We start from the raw sequence: 21344 nt of genomic DNA, 5'->3' as shown, positions 1-21344 counted from the left end.
AGCTTTCAATTTGGCTCAGTACTGTAACTGTTGCTAAAATGAAAGCTATTGCTATTTAGCCAGAGATCAGCCTTGGCAAAAACAATTATTGGAAGATTCATAAAACTCCTGACTGAATTCAGGACAAATATTAGAAAGTCACTGACATAAGCACTAAATTGTCAGAAAGTTTGGGTTCATTGCAACAAAAGATTCATTACTATTAAAACATTTCTAGTACTTCAGGTACTAGAATCAAAATATGCTTTTCTCCTATCAGATCTACTTCATAGAGTGTGTGACCTTCTGTGAGGATGTGTGTGTGTGTGTGTGCATGTGTCTCCATGTGTGAGTCTATATCTGTGAGTGAGTGTAAAGTAAGTTCTAAACAAGTAATTTTAACATCAACTCCCTTCACCCTGGAAACTCAAGGACTGAAGTCACCCAAACTGGCTGGTGAATGTACTTATCCTTTCGGTACCAAATGGACCACAAAGGAACAGAGGGAAAGCAGAAGGTACATAAAAATACGTATTTATCTATTCAGTTTAAAATGACAACAATGGAAAGATAAATGAAAGATTCTAATGCTAGCTTCTGGGAAATGATGGGGCAAAGGGAGGGAAAGCCACAGAAGCTGGATCCTCCTTATTTGTATTTGGCACCATGTAAGTATTTTACCTAACTCTAAAGCCAAACATGACACCATATGCATCCTATAAAGTGTTGGCCATTTTATGTAATGATTAAAAAAAATTAATTGGAGGCAGTGCAGTGGCATAGCGGGTAAGGCCACCACCTGCAGTGCCAGCATCCCATATAGGCGCCAGTTCGGGTCCTGGCTGCTCCACTTCCAATCCGGCTCTCTGCCATGGCCTGGGAAAGTAGTAGAGGATGGCACAAGTCCTTGGACCCCTGCACCCGTGTGGCAGACCCGGAGGAGGTTCCTGGCTCCTAGCTTCAGACCAGTACAGTTCCGGCCATTGCGGGCAATTGGGGAGTGAACCAGTGGATGGAAGACCTCTCTCTCTCTCTCTGCCTCTCCTTCTCTCTGTGTGTAATAAATAAATAAAAAATCTTTAACAATTTTTAAAAAATAAATTGATGGATGGATACAAAACAAAATGGAAGGGCCAACACTGTGCCATAGTAGGCTAATCCTCTGCCTGCAGCACCAATTTGAGTTGCCACTGCTCCACTTTTGATCCTGTCCTTAGTAATGTGCCTGGGAAAGTGGAAGATGACCCAAGTGCTTGGGCCCCTGCACCCATGTGGGAGACCTGGAAGAAGCTCCTGGCTTCGGACTGGCCTAGCTCTGGCTGTTGCTGCCATTTGGGGAGTAAATCAGCAGATGGATGATCTCTCCCTCTGTCTTGACCTCTCTCTGTAACTCTACCTCTCAAATAAAGAAACCTGAAAAAAGGAAAAGAAAAGGAAACTGAATGGATGAATGGATAGATACGTGGTTGAGTGCATATAGTGAAATGTGAACTACGGGACCTGCATACATGAGTATTCTTGTAAAGTTCTCCCATCTGTCCTCTCTGGAAATACACATCAGAAATGAGATACTTAAGAGAGAAAATAGAAACATTTTAAAAAACTAATGCAAACTGGACAAAATGGGATATTGTATTCATGGGATGGAAGATGAAAGCACATAGAGAACACAAATTTCAGGACTTTTGAATACACTAACTGGATCCTACATTTTTGGTAGGACACATTGCAAAAGGTACAGGGAAAACATTCATGAAATCTACTCAGCAAACATTCTGGAGTTGTCCTGATGCACTCTCATTACTCAGAGACCGTTGTAGTGTAATTTAGGAAACACCTCATAATAACCAACTGGTATTACTTTAGAAAGAAGAGGTTCAGTTTGGAAGCCAACATATATATATATATTTAAGTTTGATTCACCTAAATCAATCACATGCAGCTGAATTAATAAGATGCACTTATGACATCTTATCCACAAAATTCACAGAGTAATAATTTCATTTTAAAGCTTTTTACAATTATACTAGTGTGATATGAGATGTTACCAATGGGGAATTCAGGTGAAAGGTACACAGGACCCTTACCACAGCTTCCTATGAGTCTATAATTGTTTCAAAGTAATTCTGAAATGTAAAAACATGAAATCATGAAAATGCTTTCATACCTGAATATGTTGCAGTAAACTAAAGTGTGAGTCAATGGGGGCAGAGTGGTCCCTGGAAGACCCAGGAGAAGGTGTTAAAATCATCAAACCATTTGCACAATGGGGTTCTGGTAGCTGAGCCCTTTCTCGGTAGATCTGATTGGAAGTCCTATAATCTCAAAAGCCAAGACCACAGTTTTCATACAGTGGTCAAAGCACTGAGAATTACAATCTTGAAATAGGCTGTTACCGAGCACAACTTTATGATTGAGTAAATTAGGAAATAATATAATGTGTAATGAACAGAGAGATGGTCTCACCGTTTCATGGGAGATTATAAGGAGAAATACTCATCAACTTGACTTTTATAATGACTTGAAACCTCTAAGGAAACCAGTGTCCATGGATAGACGACTTCCGTCCAACCATTGCTTTTTAAGAGTAGAGCATCCTGTACATCTGCCCCCCGTAACTTCAATGCTCTCATTTAGCTGTGATTACCAAACAAAACATCCTAACAATCTCCCCAGTACATTCTCATGGGAGGAGGATACTGGGAAGATAGAAATGCCAGACTGTGGAAAGTAGCGCCATCTATGGGCTGAATTTGTTTCTAACAAGAAACCAGTTCTTCAATAGACCTTATTCCATATGGCCTGTAGCAAATTGTGAACTGGTTGAGACTACACACAACAGCCATGGAAAAGAGGGCAATCCTGTATGGCACACATTCCTTTAAAAACTGTGAATGGATACCTGAGAAACTTCAGTAGAAATGGCTTAATCTCCTACAGTTGGAATCACAAAAAAAAAAAAAGAGCAAACTAGAATTCTTTCCTATGACATCCTGTGACTCTAGAATAGACTGAGAAGTTCATTGTCCATGGTGTACATGATGCTGCAAGGCACAGAGAGATGCAGACCCTAAAAGTGGGCCTCAAAGAAATACACCCAAGGATTAAGTCCCAGACTCTCTATCAGAGGATTTCAGACATGTAGAGGATAGCAGGCACCATCAAGGCCCTGGGTCCAGCCTGACATACATCCAGATACTCTTCCTTGTGATGTTGAGGCTGGGTGCCCACTCCTGGACACGAGTGGATTGGTCAGAGATGGGGTCTAGTTGGTATTTTGTTTAAAAATTCCCTCGTTGATTTTAATGTGCAGTGAGGATTAAGACCTGCTAATTCTTCTAAAATCTCTACTTTATCATGTGATGAAATTTGAGATTACATGTCACAGCCACCAGTCCTGACCTGCCAGGAACCAGACAACAAGCAAGGTCTTGCAAAAATGTACCACCAGGATATAGTACGTGGAAGGCCCTGCAAGAATCAGAGACAAAGAATGTCCTACAAAGAGTGCAGAATGGCAGAGGCAGACCAGAGCCTGGTTTAAGCTGGTTAGATCCAACATGCTGTGCAGATGAATACCCAACCGCCAGCCTCATTACAGTCACACTGTAACGAATTAGCATAGTAAAAATCATTCCCCCTCATACCATAACAGTTTACATTTGCTATGACAACCTGCAGAGGTAACTCTATAAGGAACAAAGGGAGGTGGATCCCTGTTTCTTGGGAAACAGAGTCCTTTACCAGAAATAGGAGAGTGCATGGAGGAAGCTCTGGCTCACACATCCTCCCAGACCTATGTCTTTCGATACGCAGCCATGTTTTTCCGCAGACAAGGCCGTGTGGATGAAGCTCTGAAGTACTTAAAAATGGCCTTGAAGGCAACACCCAGCTCTGCCATTCTTCACCACCAGATAGGCCTCTGCTACAGGGAACAAATGATCCAAATAAAGAAAACTACCCACATGCAGCCTACAGAGCAGGACAGAGACAATGTGGACAGACTGGTTCAATTAGTCATATTTCACTTTGAATATGCTGTCAAACAAAAGCCCACGTTTGAGTTTGCTTATATACACCTGGCACGCATGTATATAACCGCAGGCGATCATGAAAAAGCTGAAGATACTTTCCAAAAAGTGCTGTGCATGACACCAGCCCGGGAACACATACTGCAAGATATACACTTCCACTACGGTCAATTTCAACAATTTCAAAAGAAATCCGAAGTTGATGCCATTACCCATTATTTAAAGGCAATAAAAATAGGAAAGGACTCATATGCCAGGGATAAAAGTATCAATGCCTTGAAACAATTGGCTTCAAAGAAACTAAAGACAAATGCATTTGACCTGGAAGGCTGGAGTCTCCAGGGGTTGGTCCACAGGTTGAAAGGAGAATTGAAAGAAGCCCTGGAGTGCTATGAGCAGGCCCTGAGACTAGCTGCTGACTGTGATAACAAGGTGGCATGTGGCCCCTAGGTACTCTAATATTGACCACTTTTATACTGTGTTTGATTTAGGTTAACATGTAGTAATTACCTCTCCTGCTTGATGGCTTCAGAAACATATTACATAATTCATGATAATGATGCAATTTTTAAAAAAATTACTCAAAACTGATACAACTAGTTGCATTCAAAATATAGTAAATCATTTGGCCTAGTGCTTTGATTGCCAGGATACCCACACCCCACCTTGAAGCACCTGGTTTCATCCTCAGTTCCAGCTTCTGATTCCAGTTTCATGCTAATATGGACCCTGGGAGGCAACAACGATGGCTCAAGCAGTTGGGTTCCTGTCAGCAATGGGAGACCTGGATTGCTCTCCTTACTCCTACCTTTGCCTGTCACAACCATATGGGCACTTGCAGAATAAACCAGCTATGGGAACACCCTCTCTCTCTCCCTGACAAATGAAAATAATAGAAAATAGTGAAACATAAAGTGTGTATGTGTGTGTAGAAGAAAACTATTTGCATAAATTTTGTTTAGTAGAATTAACAGTTTGCCAAGTAGCTTTGTAACAAATAAAATACTCAGCTTATGTATACTAAAATGTTTACTTCATTTATCAGCAAATGTTTACAGTGATAGACACCAAAAATACTATGGTGAACAGGTAGATGTTTTCCAAAAACTTAATGCAGTTTACAACCTAGTGACACAGGCAGTAAAATAAGTACACAGTCAAGTAAAGGTCAGCCTTCACAATGAACATGTTTTATGTTTAATTCATTGTTAAAAATTCATAGAAAATAAACTTCTTGGGAAAGCTTACTTGAAGCTCTATTTAAGTCATTTTCTAATACTGATCTTGTTACGTCAAGAAATATGAAAAGGATGCTAAATTATATGACAGCAGAGATCACCAATGCAAAGTAATGATTATATAACAAGTTCTATAATACAGAGAACATGTTGTGTGAGACAGGCATGACAGTCTTCAGAGATCATAGAATGCTTCACTGTTTACCCAACAGCAGCTCTCCATCCCATCTCTCAAGAGACCTCCTCTCTTCTCACGGTCAAGAATATTCAAGTGTGGCATAGCCTGAATGTTGGCAGAGGCAAATAGGAAAAAATACAGGAATATAGATGCTGTTTTGTATTGAAAATACTCATAGCATTGCCATACTTACACACAAACACCTCTAGGCATTACCATGAAGTCTCTTGAAACTGGCATCTCAATTTCAGCAACGTGTTACTCCCATGTAAATGAATGACTGACATAACCTCAGCTGATCCCTTTACTTACATTTACACCTCGATCAGGCCAAGCTCCAGCTCCTCTCATTGACTACTGCTCAGGGGTCCCAGCTCAGTCCTTTGCTTGTTGCTGTGTACACACCACTGCAGGCTCCAGCCCCTTGCAGGCCAATCTGACCACCCATATCTGCATTTTCATGATGCTGCTGGAAAAGAAACTTCATGGGGACTCAGCACTTCTCCCCTATAGCCTACTTCCACTCCAGTTACCCACCCCAGCAAGACCAAATGTCATACAGCCACCTCTACTCTGAAGTCCCACGTTGAAAGGAGTAAGCCTTCTGGTATTCCTTTTTTTTTTTTAACTAGAAACAATTATTTTTATTTAAAATATATTAAAAATTTGGATAAAGCAGCTGTCTAAATCAAACAAAATTATATTGCTGCAAGTTTTTCCTATTTTCTTCATTAAAATTAGTATATTTCTTATATAAAGACTCCACCCTTTCACCCAGGCCTCTTCTTTCTGAATCTGAGTAATATTTTCAACTTCTTCAATCTGCATTCATTTTTCTTCTGACACTTGAAGTCTGCCTCATGTCTCATGCAGGCTATATCATGCACGTAAATCTTTAAACTAGGAATGTAAATGAAGGTATTATTTACAGCAGTGATCTAATGGAAGGAGGAGAATGCAGTAAGAGAATGAGGGAAGATTTTGCCTCCCAGAGGGTTGACAATGCCAGTGGACTTATTCTGATGACTGGACTTCGGGGATATTACCGAGGGTTTATGAAAGGATCCTGCTTAAGTATCCTGCAATGCCTTGGACAGCTTCCCACAACAAAAGAATTACTCAGTCCAAACGTCCATAGTGCCACGGTTGAGAAACTTTGACTTACATCCATTTCTTAGAACAGTTATCAACAGTCAAGGTTTATTCCAAAATACTACTATTGTTTGTTAGTTTCCCAATCAAATTTTAGATCATATGTCACTTTCTGTTCCCATTTTCTCCAATTGCTGTGTTTTTAAATTTTAACATAAATGCAAAAGATAATCAACTATTCAGTCTGTTAAAAAGACTGAGATTCCAGTCCCATCTAATAATTTCAGCATGTTCAATACCCACTCAACAGCCAAGTCTTGTTTCTTCTCAATCCTGAAATGTATATCCCATTAATATTCTTACACATGACTTTTGATTTATGAATTCAAATTCCTAAACAATTTAAGAAGGTAAACAGATATTTCTCCCCTTGATTTTTACCACTGGTGGCTTAGTTTCTATTCATGAAAACCTTAGTAAATGAAGACCATCTCTTAGCCCACATGCAACCGAGGGAAGAGGAAGAAATAGGAATACAGAACGAAAAAGGATCAGTGCACAGGAACATTTTTGAAACACTGGAGCTGTATTAAATTCTTCCACATCTTGCATTTATTTTTCTAGGCAAAATAGATCAGTATCTTTGCCACAATGTGATCTCCGATAAACCATGCAGCAGCGTCCCAAGACCACCACACATTGCCTCTCTGGCCGAATTTTTTTGTGTCTTTTGCCCGTTTTTTCCACTGCCACACCACCCTCCGGGATTGCCAATTCTTGCAAGGCCTCAGCATTTCCTGTTTTCTAGGCTCAGAACACTCTTCCCAGCCCCAAGTCCAGTGCTCACTTCTTCACAGCACTCAGCTCTTTGCTCCGGAGAAGCCTTCCCCCCACCCCGCACCCTACTTACAGTAGTCAAACACCGTGAACCCCAACTCTGTATTGAAGGTCCCTTGAACAAAGTGTGGCTCTTAGCAGGTTTTCAGTAACATTTGTTGAATCAATGAATGAATTTGGAGGCCAAAAAAAATTTTTATAACATACAGGTTTGACATTTTCTGTTCATTATCATCCCAATCTTGACTGGGGCCTCATCACACACAGGTTGACAAGGGTGTGGGGATAAAAGTACTCTCATACAGTTATGGGTGGGACTGCATACACTTCCTTGCAAAGCTATTCAGCAACATCAAAACTTAAAACGTACACACCTTTTCACCCCTATATTTCCCTAATTTACAGAAAAGTTAACCGAGTGGCATGTGGACTCAGTGCAGTGGTACAGAGTCAAAGTCAACTCCGAGGAGCCCTGCTCCAACCAAACGCCTCCCTCCTCCCCACCTCCCCCTCCCCTGCCTTCTCTAGGTTTCGTTTTCCGAGAGGGGCAGGGATGCAATCAGATTCGCTTTCTAGTTTCCTTTTCCTGCTCGGGTCCTCCCTCAACAAAGAGTGGCAGCTCCCGCACACCCGCCTCTGCAAATGCCTTGGCGGGGAGCGCGCACAAGCGCACTCGCCTCCCGCAGCCGGGTCTGGAGGACGCGTCAGTGGATACCGACTCCCGGTGGCAGTCGCCATGAGGTAAGGTCTTTTCCCGCACAACTCCTCAAGTCCCGCATCGGCCTCTAGCTCAAGCCGGTACCGTCCTTTTTCCTCTTCTCCATCCCAGCGCTGTGGCCCTCCATAGGATCCAGCCCCACAACGCCCCTCAGCCAGCCGGGGTCGGTGTTTGGCACGACCCCGCGAGCCCTGTCCCTGTCCACCGCTCTGAAGTCGCGCTTGGGGAGGAGGGATGCCTAGGAAAGCCTGGACCGACTGGTCAGTGAGGAGGATCGGGCCACCTCTCCGAGAGCCCGTCCCCTGGGAGACTTGTCCCCTGCCAGAGGCTCTTCCCGGCACGGCACGGGGACCTCGTGGGCTCGCGGTGGCCAGCCAGCATCTTCTGGCGCGCTAGTAGCTCTGGTGGAGCCTGCCGCCTCCCGGGAGGCCCCCAAGTCCCCTCCTGGGGCTGCTGCTCAGAGACAGGGTCGCCAGTGCCTGCGCGGCTCCTTGCAGGACCTCCTTCTGGCTGCCATTGCCACGGTGTGGCACGGTCTCCCGCTGCCGTCTCGCCTTTCCCACCTGTGGGTTCCTTCTCGGATGGTACCTCTGCATTGTATGAGGATTTGTTATCTGTCTCCTTTACTAATTTATCGTGATAGAGTACTTTTCGTACGTACCCTCTCTGTGTCCCCGGGGGCTAGGACCCTGCCCTCCACGGGGTTAGTGAACCATGCCTGTAAGCCCATAGTCCTGTGTTCTAATGCCACCCTCAGCACCTCCCAGGTGGAGGACATGTAACGAAGTTTCTTAACCTTACCTGTAAATATTAGTGTTATCCAGCTCTTGGGACTGGAAATAGTTAATTGACTTCTCAGTGCATAATATGTGCACAATTGGTGCTGTTACTATAAATTTAAATTTTTATATGCACAGTTGGTGCTGTTACTATGAATTTAAAATTTAAATGCCTAACTTTCACCATTTGTACGAAAAGAGGAAGATTTCAGCAAGGGGCTTGAAGAAGCAACCAGAAAAATGGGTGGCGGTGGGATGCACTGTCTGAATATGATGGAATGGAAGAGAGATGGGCCCTATTGGGGACATCTTCCCAACAGTGAAAGACAGCCCCCATCTAGCAAAAGAAAGAAATTACATAAAGATAAATGTTGCCTTTCCAGATGCAACAGCCCTTCTCTACCAGCTGCCCAGACGAGTTAAATTCGGTAGACGAAGCTGAAACAGTGAAACTCCTCACTGCATCCAATTGTGCTTGAACTGCACAGTCTGGGCAGAGTGCTCCTCTGCCATCTCATAGCCACGTTCACAAAGCCTGAGCAGCCCTCCTCAGCCTCCTGCTGCCAAACTGCTAGAGATCTTCAGAACACAGGCCACAGTTCATTTACTCTTTAACCGACAGGGAACCCACAAGACCTCACTTTCATGGATCTGAGTAGGATACAGGGCGTAACACTTGCCCATGCGGTTACACTGGAGAAACAAACTGTTACCAAGAGGTAATCCTCCTACTAGGTTTCCCCAGTCAGGATCATGGGAAGCAGTCTAAAATTTTCAAAATCTCAACTCGGAGCCAGGCAGAGAGTTCCAAGCTGTAAAACAAATGGGACAGAGGCTACTGAAATGGGAGAAAATATGGAGCCTTTAGCAGGAAGAGAGCGGCAGGCTCAGCTGGAATTCAGGTACTGGTTTATGCTAGGCCTATACTTCTGGGCTAGCTATGCCAGGAGCTGCCACGACATAACTGCATTCATTCATCCAACAAGTATTTATTGAGCTTCTGTTATATGTCTTAGGTAATAGATGCTAGGAGTACAGAGGAAAAAAAAAAGCCAAACTTGGAAAAAGGTACCTCTTTTCATAGGGCTTATGTTTTAATGGATTAAGATAGACACATAACAGATAAGTGGGTAAGTAAAAAGTATAATTCAGGAAGTGAGTGTAATGAGCTAGAGAATGAACTAAATTGGGGAGAGCTATGTTAGATAACGTTGCCATACGCAGCCTCAGCTAGGGAATATTTGAGCTGAATGACAGGAGACTTAGTCATGTAAAGATTTAAACCAGGCAGAGTGAGAACAACAGATGTGCCAGTCCTTCCTCTTTGTATTCTCTAGATAGGTCAGTATGCCCAAAGCACCGTGAACAGTGGGGAGAATACTAGGAAAGAAGGTTGGATGGGTGGTAAGGCCAACTCTTTTACCGCAGTTGAAGTGAGAGCTGGATTAATATCTAAGGATATTGGAAGGCCAGTGGAAGATTTTTAGCAGGAGAGTAACAGAATGTCTATATTTTTTAAATTCAGTGGTGCTGTCCAGTGTAATTCATGCACCAAGAGTGTAAGCAAAAAGACCAAAGTTTTGCCCAAACTCAACAGAAAGGCAGCTGTGGTATAGAATGGGGAAACCAACCTACCTCCAGCTATGTCTATTCCTCTGTTCCATTCTAGTGAAAGTCCTTGAAAGAGTGGCCTATTTTCCCCATATTTACTTCCTCGACTCCTGTCCTGCCCTTGGCCCAGTTCCATAATGCTTTCATCTGTAGTATCACTGCTCTTATCAGGTCCAACACAACTCTGCTGCCAAAATGGAGATCTCTCTCCTCATTTTCTCAACTTTTAGAATCATTTTACTCATTGAACATTTCATCTGTCTTTGCTGAAATAAACATTCTCTTCCTTAGGCTTCCATTGTACCAGGTTTCTTGGTTTTTAAGACTTCCTCATTCAACAATCTTCCTAGGCCTCCTTTCTTGGTCTTTCTATTCTGCTGGACCTGGAGTGTTTGAACAATCCATTTATTACTTTTTTCCTCTATCTCTGCTCACTCCTGAGGCAATCACATTCTAGGGCTCATGATTTTAAAGTTCATCTGTGTGTCAGCGATTCCCGATTTTACATCCCCAGGGCTGACTTCATTCCTCCTCATCTCCAGGATTTTCTTTATATTACCCAATTTCAAACTTGAAATTTTCACTTGAATGTCTAATAGGCATCTCAATATTTATAGTTCCATTTTCTGTATTTATCTACTCAGTTCCTCAAGTCAGAAGTGTTAAGTGTATCCTTGATTCCATCTTTCTAGTCTGTCTGAAATGTGACCATCTTGTCCTCTAAGGAACCTTCTACTGCAACCCTATACCAGGTACTTTCAAAAACTTCCTGGAACATATGTATACAAAAATCTACATGAGTTTCAAAAATGTTTTACACCAATAAAAACTTAATCATTTAGTTCTGTTTTCCAGGAACTTTTTGAAGTACCTCCCATAAGCCTACCTCATCTCTCCTTGGATTGTTCAACAGCGCCTCCTTGTTGCAGGGAGATTTATCCACCCATCCTAATTAAAATAGACCCCCTTTCAACTTCACCATTCCGCTTTCCAACTTTATTCTTAGCATTTATTCATCATCTCACATATTCCAGATTTTTTTGTCTTTTTATGGCACACTGCACCTTCCTGTTTCAATGTAAGCTGTATGATGTCTGGGATTTTTTTTTTCCTCTTTGTCCATTGCTGTATCCCCAAGACAGAACAGAAAAGAGTCCCCCACATAAAATAAGCTCTTAATAAACACGTATTGAATAAATAGCTCTCCACCAGTTTCCCATCTTTGACCCCTGTCATACATTCTTCATAGAATAGCCCAAGAGAATATTTTTTCAACTTAGAGCAAACAGTATCATTTCCCCACCTTAAAATCTCTAATTGTTTCCTATTACACTTAGAATAAAATTTAATTCCTCATTATAGCCAGTTTGGTCTTGTACATCTGCATATCCCTGCCTGCCATTCTACTTCATATCCATTTTTTCCTCCTAGTTTATTTACTATGCTTCCAGCTTACTCTTCTTCCTTCTGTCCCTGAACACTCTTTTTTTTTTGACAGATAGAGTTAGATAGTGAGAGAGAGGTCTTCCTTCTGTTGGTTCACCCTCCAATGGCCACTACGGCCAGAACTATGCTGATCCGAAGCCAGGAGCCAGGTGCTTCCTCCTGGTCTCCCATGTGGGTGCAGGAGCCCAAGCACTTGGGCCATCCTCCACTGCCTTCCTGGGCCACAGCAGAGAGCTGGACTGGAAGAGGAGCAACCGGGACAAGAATCTGGCACCCATATGGGATGCTGGTGCTGCAGGCGGAGGATTAACCAAGTGAGCCATGGCACTGGCCCCCCTGAACCCTCTTAAATTGTTCCCACATAAGGGCACTTGCACTTGCTGGTTTCTCAGCATTAGCATTACTGACATTTTGGGTTGAGTACTTCTTTGTCGTTGGGGGATGGCCTGTCTGTTTTAGGATATTTGTAGTATCCCTGGCTTTGACTCACTAGATGTCAGTAGCATTTCTCCAAGTAGTAACAACCAAAAGTGTCTTCAGACATTTTTAAATGTTTTCTGGGAGCAAATCACTGGTTTTGATCATTTTGATAACTTTTTAAAAATTTTTTATCTGTTACTAATTTTTATTTGTGCTTTCAAGTAAAATCTTTTTTAAAAAATTTTCTTTAAAGGATACAATTTCATGTGTTTCTACATACAGATTTAGGAACATAGCAGTGCTTCTCACCCTATCCTCTCTCTGGCCCATGTTTTGATGCCTGCTTTTCATATTGGGATCTTAACTTCAATCGCAGCTTTCCACAAGAGCTATTCCATGTCAACCATAACTGAAAGTATTCCCACTGCCAATACCACTCCAGTGAGTTATACAGTTTTTGTTTTGTAATTGTTGTTATTCTTATCATTTACTAGTGTGTAGAATCACTTTACACCTTTCCCAGAACTAAATTACCATAAGAAAGGACCTGTTTCTGTCTTCCTCATAACTGTATCTTCTATAGAATGTTGTTTGGCATGCATGACATGAGGTGATCAGTAAATGTGTATTGACAGAAATATTACCATAGTTATGCAAACATGCTTATATGATATTCAAAAGGAAGGCTCCTCTGTGCAGCAGACAGTGAGATTCAGATACACACAGTACACATAAGAGGGCTTTTCATCCATATTTAAGGTATTTCCCTCCCCTAAGAGCAGAGCCTTAATTTTTAGTCACCCTTAATTATGGTCCATATAAAGTTAGAAAACTATCAACAAATAAATATCTTATTCAGGACTTCATCAGTTATAGACAGTGGAAACCCTATTCAAACTGGCTTAAGCTGATAGAGAGAGAGAAGGAGATTATTTTGAGGAAGGGATAGACAACTGGACTGCACAGGTACTTGGTATCATTAGCAATCTATCTCTTTTCCAAGTTCTGATTTCCTGTGTGTTTGCCTCTTTCTCAAGCAGGCTCTCCTCCAGAGTTCAGAAAGATGGCCACTAGCTACTTCAAGCTTATACTCAAATTCTACCCTGTTAAAGTTTTTAGAGGAAAGACAAAGAGTCCCAGGAAATCCCATTTCAGGAAAATTAGATTTTAATTGGACTATCTGGATAAACCACTGGGTCCAGGGAATGACTGAGATATCCTGTGCCTTCCCTCAGACGGAAGTGGAAAGGCGCCAATCTTACAGATTTTAGAGTATGAGAGGTGGTTTCCACAAAGGAAAACCAAAAGCAGCAATTCTTGTTTCTACTGGTGGCAACTGATAAGTAAAAGCAACAAATGTTCATAACCCTGGACTATGTGCCCTTCCTCAGTTGTTTCCATGGGACTTCATTAGAACACGGAGTTAGAATTGACCTTTTCCTTGTAATATGAACTTCATGTAATTGTTTCCTTACGTAGGCTCTGTATAATCAGTGTTGCATCTTATCCACAGTTGCACTCCCAGAACATCCTACACATAAAAGGATCTCCCTAACAAATATTTCCTACGCTTCTTCTGCCTTCATCTTCCTAGTTTCAGAGATAGTGCCTCCAGGGGTGCTGCAGAGATTACCCTAGGCCTGGCATAAAGGGCACTCAACAGTTTTTTCTTGAACTGAAGACAATGATAAGTCAGTCAATAGTAGTTGTTAACTTTAATTTTTGCCTACAACCTCATAAGTCAGATGGATGTAACACTTATATCAAAATCTAAGGTTCCCTTTTTCTTTGCTCCCATATTTCTGTAAATTTCTATTTGTTTTCTTTAGCATATCTCACACTGGGGCTTCTTGAGCCTTTCTCTCATTATACCTCTTTCTGCCTAATTTCTATGCTTTTTTTTTTACCCCCTCCCTGTGGTGCTTCCTTATTTTTTCTTGTCATTTCTTTGCAAAAATGATAAATGTGTTTGGCTTCTCTGTCCTCTTCAGCACACATCTTTTCTTATTTAACACTTCTTATTCTCTCCTTTTACTACCCATAATATAGAATATCTATTTCTGTATTAACTAAACTAATTTTCAAGGGTCAGTAACTGTCAAAATGAAATACCTCTGTATAACAGAAAACTTGTCATCACTCCACAACTGGTTTTCAATACAGTGAGTATTTTTTTTTTACTTATTTGACAGGTAGAATTATAGACAGTGAGAGAGAGAGACAGAAAGGTCTTCCTTCCGCTGGTTCACCCCCAAAATGGCCACTACGGCCGGCGCTGCGCCGATCCAAAGCCAGGAGCCAGGTGCTTCCTCCTGGTTTCCCATGTGGGTGCAGGGACCAAGGACTATGGGCCATCCTCCACTGCCTTCCTGGGCCACAGCAGAGAGCTGGACTGGAAGAGGAGCAGCCAGGACTAGAACCTGGTGCCCATATGGGATGCCAGTGCTGCAAGGCGGAGGATTAGCCAAGTGAGCCACAGCTCCAGCCTCCTAATACAGTGAGTATTTAAATGAAATACTTACAGAACTTTACTATTTTGAGGGGAAACTAGTTGGGAAACCTAGTGCTTTAACTGTAAGTTTAAATGAGAGATAAAATTAGTTAGGCCAAGGATATGCTCATGGTTTAGAAAAGTATTTCCTCAAAAACTAAACAGGATTTTGTCTTTGACAGTGACATTTCCAAGGATTCCTTGAAGGCCATACTGTTGGAATTAGAATGTCACTTCACATGGAATTTACTTAAGAAAGACATTGATCTGTTTGAAGTGGAAGATACAATTGGACAGCAGCTTGAATTTCTTACCACAAAATCCAGACTTGCTCTTTATAACCTACTGGCGTATGTTAAACACCTAAAAGGCCAAAACAAAGATGCCCTCAAGTGCTTGGAACAAGCAGAAGCAATAATCCAGCAAGAACACGCAGATGAAAAGGAAGTCCGAAGTCTGGTCACTTGGGGAAACTACGCCTGGGTGTCTTACCGTATGGGCCGGTTTGAAGAGGTTCAGAAGTACATAGACCAGGTAGGAAATGTCTGCAAAAAATTGTCCAGTCCTTCTAACTATAAGTTGCAGTGTCCCGCAATTGATTGTGAGAAAGGATGGGCACTTTTGAAATTTGGAGGAAAGTATTACCAAAAAGCTAAAGTCGCTTTTGAGAAGGCTCTGGAAGCAGAACCTGACAATCCAGAATTTAACATAGGCTATGCCATCACAGTTTATCGGCTGGATAATTTTGACGAGGAAGGGTCTATAAAGAGTTTTTCTCTGGGACCACTGAGGAAAGCTGTTGCTCTTAACCCACATGACACCTACATTAAGGTTTTCCTGGCACTGAAGCTTCAAGATGTACATGCAGAGGCTGAAGGGGAAAGGTACATTGAAGAAATTCTGGAACAAACATCTCAGCCTTATGTCCTTCGCTATGCAGCCAAATTCTACAGGAGAAAAAAGTCCTGGGACAAAGCTCTCCAACTGTTGAAAAAGGCCTTGGAGGCGACACCAAACTCTTCTTTCCTGCATCACCAGATGGGACTTTGCTACCGGGCACAAATGATCCAAATCAAGAAGGCCACACGTAATAGACCTAAAGGAAAGGATAAGCTGAAGGTTGATGAGCTGATAGCATCCGCTATATTTCATTTCAGAGCAGCAGTGGAGCAAGACTCTATGTTTGTATTTGCCTACCTGGACCTGGCCAGCATGTATGCTGAAGGAGGCCAGCACAGGAATGCTGAAGACATTTTCCAGAAAGCCCTTTGTCTAGAGCACATAACTGATGATCACAAACAGCAGATCCACTACCACTATGGCCGCTTTCAGGAATTTCACCGTAAGTCAGACTATGCTGCCATCCATCATTATTTAGAAGCCTTAAAGGTCAAACATGGGTCATCCCTACACATGAAACTGACAAGTGCTCTGAAGAAACTGGCTACCAAGAGACTCTGTCACAATGCTTCAGATGTGCAGAGTTTAAGTGCCCTAGGATTTGTTTACAAGCTTGAAGGAGATAAGAGGCAAGCTGCTGCGTATTACCAGAAAGCCCAAAAGATAGATCCTGAAAATGCAGAATTCCTTACTGCTCTCTGTGAGCTCCAGCTCTCCATTTAAATACATACAGTAGGAGATAAGCAGTTCTAAGCATTCCCCTCCATTTTGGGTTCTTATATCTTTATTGTTTTAATCCATTAGTCATTATAGAATCAATGTTGATTAGTTACATTGTACTGGGCCTGATATTGTATACTTCCTGTACATTATGATGAATCTTCTGTTGTTTTTTTTTCTGTCCCCCTACCCTAGTTGAAATACTGTAATCCACTGAAAAACATCAAAAAGTTCAGCTGCTTGGTCATTATGACTTTATCCCTGCTATTTATAATAATTTTATGATTAAGTTTTTATCAGACTTCTCATATTTATTCTGTGAATATAATCTTACCTTTGATACTTAGGTCAAAGACAGTCTTTCAGGAGTGCAAAATTTTAACAGTTAAGCTGTTAACTATGTGGCTTACAAAAGATAAAACTTTCCAGTTACAGACGTTTTATTTTGATGAGGATATTTAACTACCAGCCTAATAGTCACCTAAAGAATCTTCTTTGTTGGAACAAATAAGTTCATGATAAAAAGTTTCTCACTTCTAGTGACTTCAGTAAAAGGAGGGGAAAATAGAATAGGAGAAAAAAAGATTGCCTCAAATTTTAAATAATACAAAACTTCAGGGATCCATGAGAAATGTTTCCAAAATGTTCAGAAAAAATGAATAATGGAAACTTACTAGTACTAAATTTGTGTTTTTAAACTAGAAAAATAAAGCTATAATAAATAGAAAAGATGGAATTAATCTTATTCCTTTCATTTAAAAATGGCAGTATTTTTAGGTTAAATCATTGTAGCCCAAATGAGAAATTGGAAGAAATTATAAACAAGTGGAAAAATTAGATGTTCCTAACCTATACCTCTGGATTGCCAAAATTTCAGTGTATTAAGTTTGGGTCTAGACTGGTTAGAGAGTTCTTATACCCCCAATGTCTGGCCTTGGATTAACTGTTTTGGTATTCTAAATTGATTTTTGTGAAGCTTTTTAAGTATGTTGTTTCCATAATGTCGTTTTTTTCCTGTAGATCTTGGATAAGCTTGGCATTCAGTTTTAATATCCACTGTGACAAGCACACAGTTTTCAGACAAGTCTTATCCCAGAGGACTTCTTAAATTGAGATGTTAAACGTGGCCTTTCTAATGCTTGCATATAGACTTCACAAGTATATACCACCACAGTTATTAGTAGTTATTAGTAGAAAAGCATTCCATGTGATTTAATATTGCATTTTTCTATTGTAGCTTTTAAAATTATGTGTTTTTTACTTTTTGCTACTACTTATTTTTTAAAATTTCTATTGTGTTTTTGATTGTTATAAAGTGAATTTTTACTAAAAAAATCTTAAAGCAATATACAAATATATTAATTTAAAGGCAGGCCATGCTCCTTACCCTATCCCAACTCTGTATCTTAACTCTATAATAAAGAAAAACTTGCTATGTATCCTTCTGTATCTTTTTTCTTTTTTCTATGTACATTCAAATATATATATATATACACATATGTATATACTGCCATGTATTTCATGAATTAAACTTTTTAAATGTTTTACTGACTGAAGTCTCTTTTTTTTTTTTTTTTTTTTTTTTTTTGGTTCATCTATTTAAGAAGGAAAAACAAGGAAGGGAATAATCTTACTCAACAATTCCAGGAATTCAAAACTGAAGTCCAGACCTATCAGAATCATTTGCTCTTTCAGATATTTTAGGCTATTACTTAGCAAAGCAGGTCATTTCTTTCCCTGGGAATAATATAATTAAGGCTGTGTTCCCAGGTAAGGCCTTTAAGCACAATGAAATATAGTTATAATATCAAAGTAAAGATTATAAGCTGCATATCCAAAATAAAATTATGTAAGGTCTGTTGACTTTAAAATTCAATAGCCATTAAAACACTGAATCACACATAAGAAGTCAGAAAATACAGATCACCTAATCAAAACTGAATGTAATACAAATTTTTTCAGTAATTGTACTTGCCCTCTTAAGATTTATATAGAGGTGATTTCGTAGACTTTTGAGCTTGAAAAGACATGAGTTTACTTTTGTCAATAATCAAAATTTGAATCTAGAATTATCTTCCTAAGCAGGTTATGTCATCTTTAGCCCTTATTCTTAATTTCTTCTGTTTAACTGAAGGTTTTTATCTATAGTTCATATATTTTGGTCTTCTATTTAGAGACCCAAAAATTCTCCTTTTTAAAGTGGCATTCTGTATCAGAATTTATGACTGCAAATGGAAAAACAACAACAAAAAACCCACAGTAGCTGACCATGCAGGGGACACAGACATTGGCAGTGACCGAGACTGCTCCGGCTCACAAAGCGAATTTATTAGATAAGATAGATTTGCAGACCCCAGACAGGCAGGGCCTACACTACGACACTACGCCAGTGTGGGGCTCACTGCCCCTGTCCCTCCAGGGCACATGGCCTTCTGGCCACCCACCTCATGCTTCCTGGCCTACATGCTCCTCCATGTGGCTGGCTCCTGTTGCTTGGTATGAACTGGGATTTTCTTCTCTCTTCTAGATAGGGCCCTCACTCTCTGCATTTCTCCCACTGAATAAAAAGCTTAAACACACACACACACACACACAAACACACAACACCTAGCTCGAACTGACCTAAGCAAAAATGGGAATGTAGTGGCTGATATAATTTAATAGTCCAGGATTAGTGGTGGTTTTAGATAAATTTTAAGGGACAGGTGGGTCTCCAAATACACAAGAGACAATTACTGGATGTCAAGTGATGCTGAGCAGCCGAAAACCAAATGCCTATTAACATATTTGAAACTGTGTCCTGTGTCCCCTGAATCTTCTAAGCATAGCATTGTCTTTCACTCTGTCCCCATAATAGACTTTCTGGTCTCCTCCCCAACATGTTCAGTATAAAGCATCTCCAAATTGTCTTTATTCTTTGCTGATAGTTTGTGCTCAGAGTTTAACTTAACATCCAAAGTAAGTTTTTAAGATTCTGGTAGAATGACTCCCCCCCTTTTTGGTATGAATTATACATCTATTAAAGTAGCCAAAATCAAAACATCCACCTGTTACCTATTCTCACATGTAGGTTTTTCCACACATACCATTCTATAGCATGTCTTTCACATCTTGTTCCTGAGCAGTTAGGTGGCTTTTTTTTTTTTTTTTTTTTTTTTTTTTTTGACAGGCAGAGTGGACAATGAGAGAGAGAGACAGAGAGAAAGGTCTTCCTTTTGTCGTTGGTTCACCCTCCAATGCTGCCGCGGCTGGTGCAATGCGCTGATCCAAAGCCAGGAGCCAGGTGCTTTTCCTGGTCTCCCATGCGGGTGCAGGGCCCAAGGACTTGGGCCATCCTCCACTGCACTCCCGGGCCACAGCAGAGAGCTGGCCTGGAAGAGGGGCAACCGGGACAGAATCCGGCACCCCGACCGGGACTAGAACCCGGTGTGCCGGCGCCGCAAGGTGGAGGACTAGCCTATTGAGCCACGGCGCCGGCCAGTTAGTTGGCTTTTTAAAAATGTTTTGTCACTTGGTTGCACTCAGCATTTTAATTAGGGTGACCCATATTGCTTTATAAAATTTAGGAAAAATTCACTTGTAGGATATGAAAACCCAACTTAAAATGGGCTTTAAAACCGTAACAAAAGTAAATTACATTTTTAAGCAAAGCTTGACCTAAGCAGTGTGACCAAGATGCAGGTCTCACCATTTCAAAGGTACTTACCTACGTCTGCTGCATTATGAGAAAGCTCTTACCTTGTGATCCTGCGATGGCTGTCACATACTTTCTTGATCCTATCCAGTATAAAAGAGCATGTCTCCCACAACTATATAGGAAGTCCAAGTTTGCAGTCCAGTAGAACCCTCTTAAGGGTAACATGCCGGTTTTTAAACCATCATAGTCTGGAGAAGGAAGATATCAATGCTGTTGAATTCTGAGCCACATAATTCGCTCAGAAAGCCAGGAATGGGCAAAAGGAACTGACTTCCTTAGAAGCATATGTACTGCAATGTACAGAGGTGAAGATGCCAAGAAAACTGATACTGGATACCAGCAGCCTAAAACACCAAGTGTATGTAAATTCGCATCAATGTGTTTTTTGCTCCCTCCACACATTTCTGTCTCAAGTAAAACATTTCAAACAAGAACTGAAGTCATTCTCAACACTGAAGACACTGGTAAACTTTGCATTGGGACGTTAGCTAAGGTGTCCCCCCTTGGCTGGGTCCTCTTCACTTCTTTCTACCACGTGGCAAAGAGGGCAGAGGGTAGGATGCAGTAGGGGGTCAAGAGAAACTACATTATAGCAACTGCTACCATCTGGGATTCAGACAACTCCAGAAAACAGAGCTAAGATTATATACACACACGTATATGAGGGCTCTTTAAAAACTTCATGTATAACATGTATTAGAAACTAAGTTTTTGCATGAAAATGAACTTTTAATTCCATTTGCCCATGGACTTTAAGTTTTTTTTTTAAAGATTTTATTTATTTGAGAGGTAGAGTTACAGTGAGAGGGAGAGACAGAGAGAAAGGTCTTCCTTCCATTGGTTCACTCCCCAAATGGCTGCAATGGCCAGAGCTGTGCTGATGGGAAGCCAGGAGCCAGGTAATTCTTCCTAGTTTCCTATGCGGGTGCAGGGGCCCAAGCACTGGCCATCTTCTACTGCTTTCCCAGCCCATAGCAGAGAGCTGGATTGGAAGAGGAGCAGTTGGGACTCGAACCAGTGCCCATATGGGATGCCGGCACTGCAGGCGGAGGATTAACCTACTGCGCCATGGTGCTGGCCCCCTTTTGAAGTTTTCCTATATATATATATTCTTTGAAGGCAAAGGCCTACTCTGAGGCCAGCTTTGTGGTATAGCAGGTAAAGCTGCTGCCTGTGACGCTGGCATCCCATATTGGTGCTGGTTCAT

The 21344-nt window shown here is 41.2% G+C and overlaps 3 protein-coding genes across 5 annotated transcripts in view; all 3 read left to right on the top strand.

Annotated features, from left to right (window-relative positions):
• LOC127484142 (interferon-induced protein with tetratricopeptide repeats 1) overlaps positions 1–5036 on the top strand; it is a 28391-nt gene extending 23355 nt beyond the window's left edge. The window contains exon 4 of the mRNA XM_070057639.1: positions 3733–5036. The gene's annotated coding sequence lies outside the window, so the exon portion shown is untranslated. The remainder of the gene's footprint in view (positions 1–3732) is intronic.
• On the top strand, positions 3741–5036 carry LOC138845346 (interferon-induced protein with tetratricopeptide repeats 1-like). Its single transcript, XM_070057641.1, has one exon. The coding sequence runs from the start codon at positions 3741–3743 to the stop codon at positions 4458–4460; it is 720 nt and encodes a 239-aa protein (XP_069913742.1). The 3' UTR covers positions 4461–5036.
• A 2857-nt stretch (positions 5037–7893) lies between these two features.
• Positions 7894–17984, top strand: IFIT5 (interferon induced protein with tetratricopeptide repeats 5). 3 transcript variants are annotated; one of them, XM_070057635.1, is made up of 3 exons: positions 7947–8096; positions 9236–9571; positions 15003–17984. In XM_070057635.1, exons 2-3 carry the CDS (start codon positions 9498–9500, stop codon positions 16441–16443), a joined length of 1515 nt encoding a protein of 504 aa, XP_069913736.1. In that variant the 5' UTR covers positions 7947–8096; positions 9236–9497; the 3' UTR covers positions 16444–17984. The 3 variants fall into 3 exon arrangements, with proteins under 3 accessions (XP_008268391.3, XP_069913736.1, XP_069913737.1); XM_008270169.4 differs by lacking the exon at positions 9236–9571 and having other exon boundaries at positions 7894–8096; XM_070057636.1 differs by lacking the exons at positions 7947–8096; positions 9236–9571 and adding an exon at positions 12827–14491.
• Positions 17985–21344: the final 3360 nt, after the last annotated feature.

This window comes from Oryctolagus cuniculus, chromosome 15 (assembly GCF_964237555.1).
Source record: "Oryctolagus cuniculus chromosome 15, mOryCun1.1, whole genome shotgun sequence".
NCBI lineage: Eukaryota > Metazoa > Chordata > Mammalia > Lagomorpha > Leporidae > Oryctolagus > Oryctolagus cuniculus.
Note: the sequence above shows the minus strand (reverse complement) of the source record. Positions and strands in the feature narration are given on the sequence as shown.

What these genes read in the sequence shown, in the direction of transcription:
- IFIT5 (XM_008270169.4), top strand. Translation starts at nt 7,909, where the DNA reads ATGCAATCAGATTCGCTTTCTAGTTTCCTTTTCCTGCTCGGGTCCTCC. An exon ending in CCGGTGGCAGTCGCCATGAG is followed by an intron (nt 8,097 to 15,002) that starts GTAAGGTCTTTT and finishes TGTCTTTGACAG; the next exon opens with TGACATTTCCAAGGATTCCT.
- LOC138845346 (XM_070057641.1), top strand. Translation starts at nt 3,741, where the DNA reads ATGGAGGAAGCTCTGGCTCACACATCCTCCCAGACCTATGTCTTTCGA.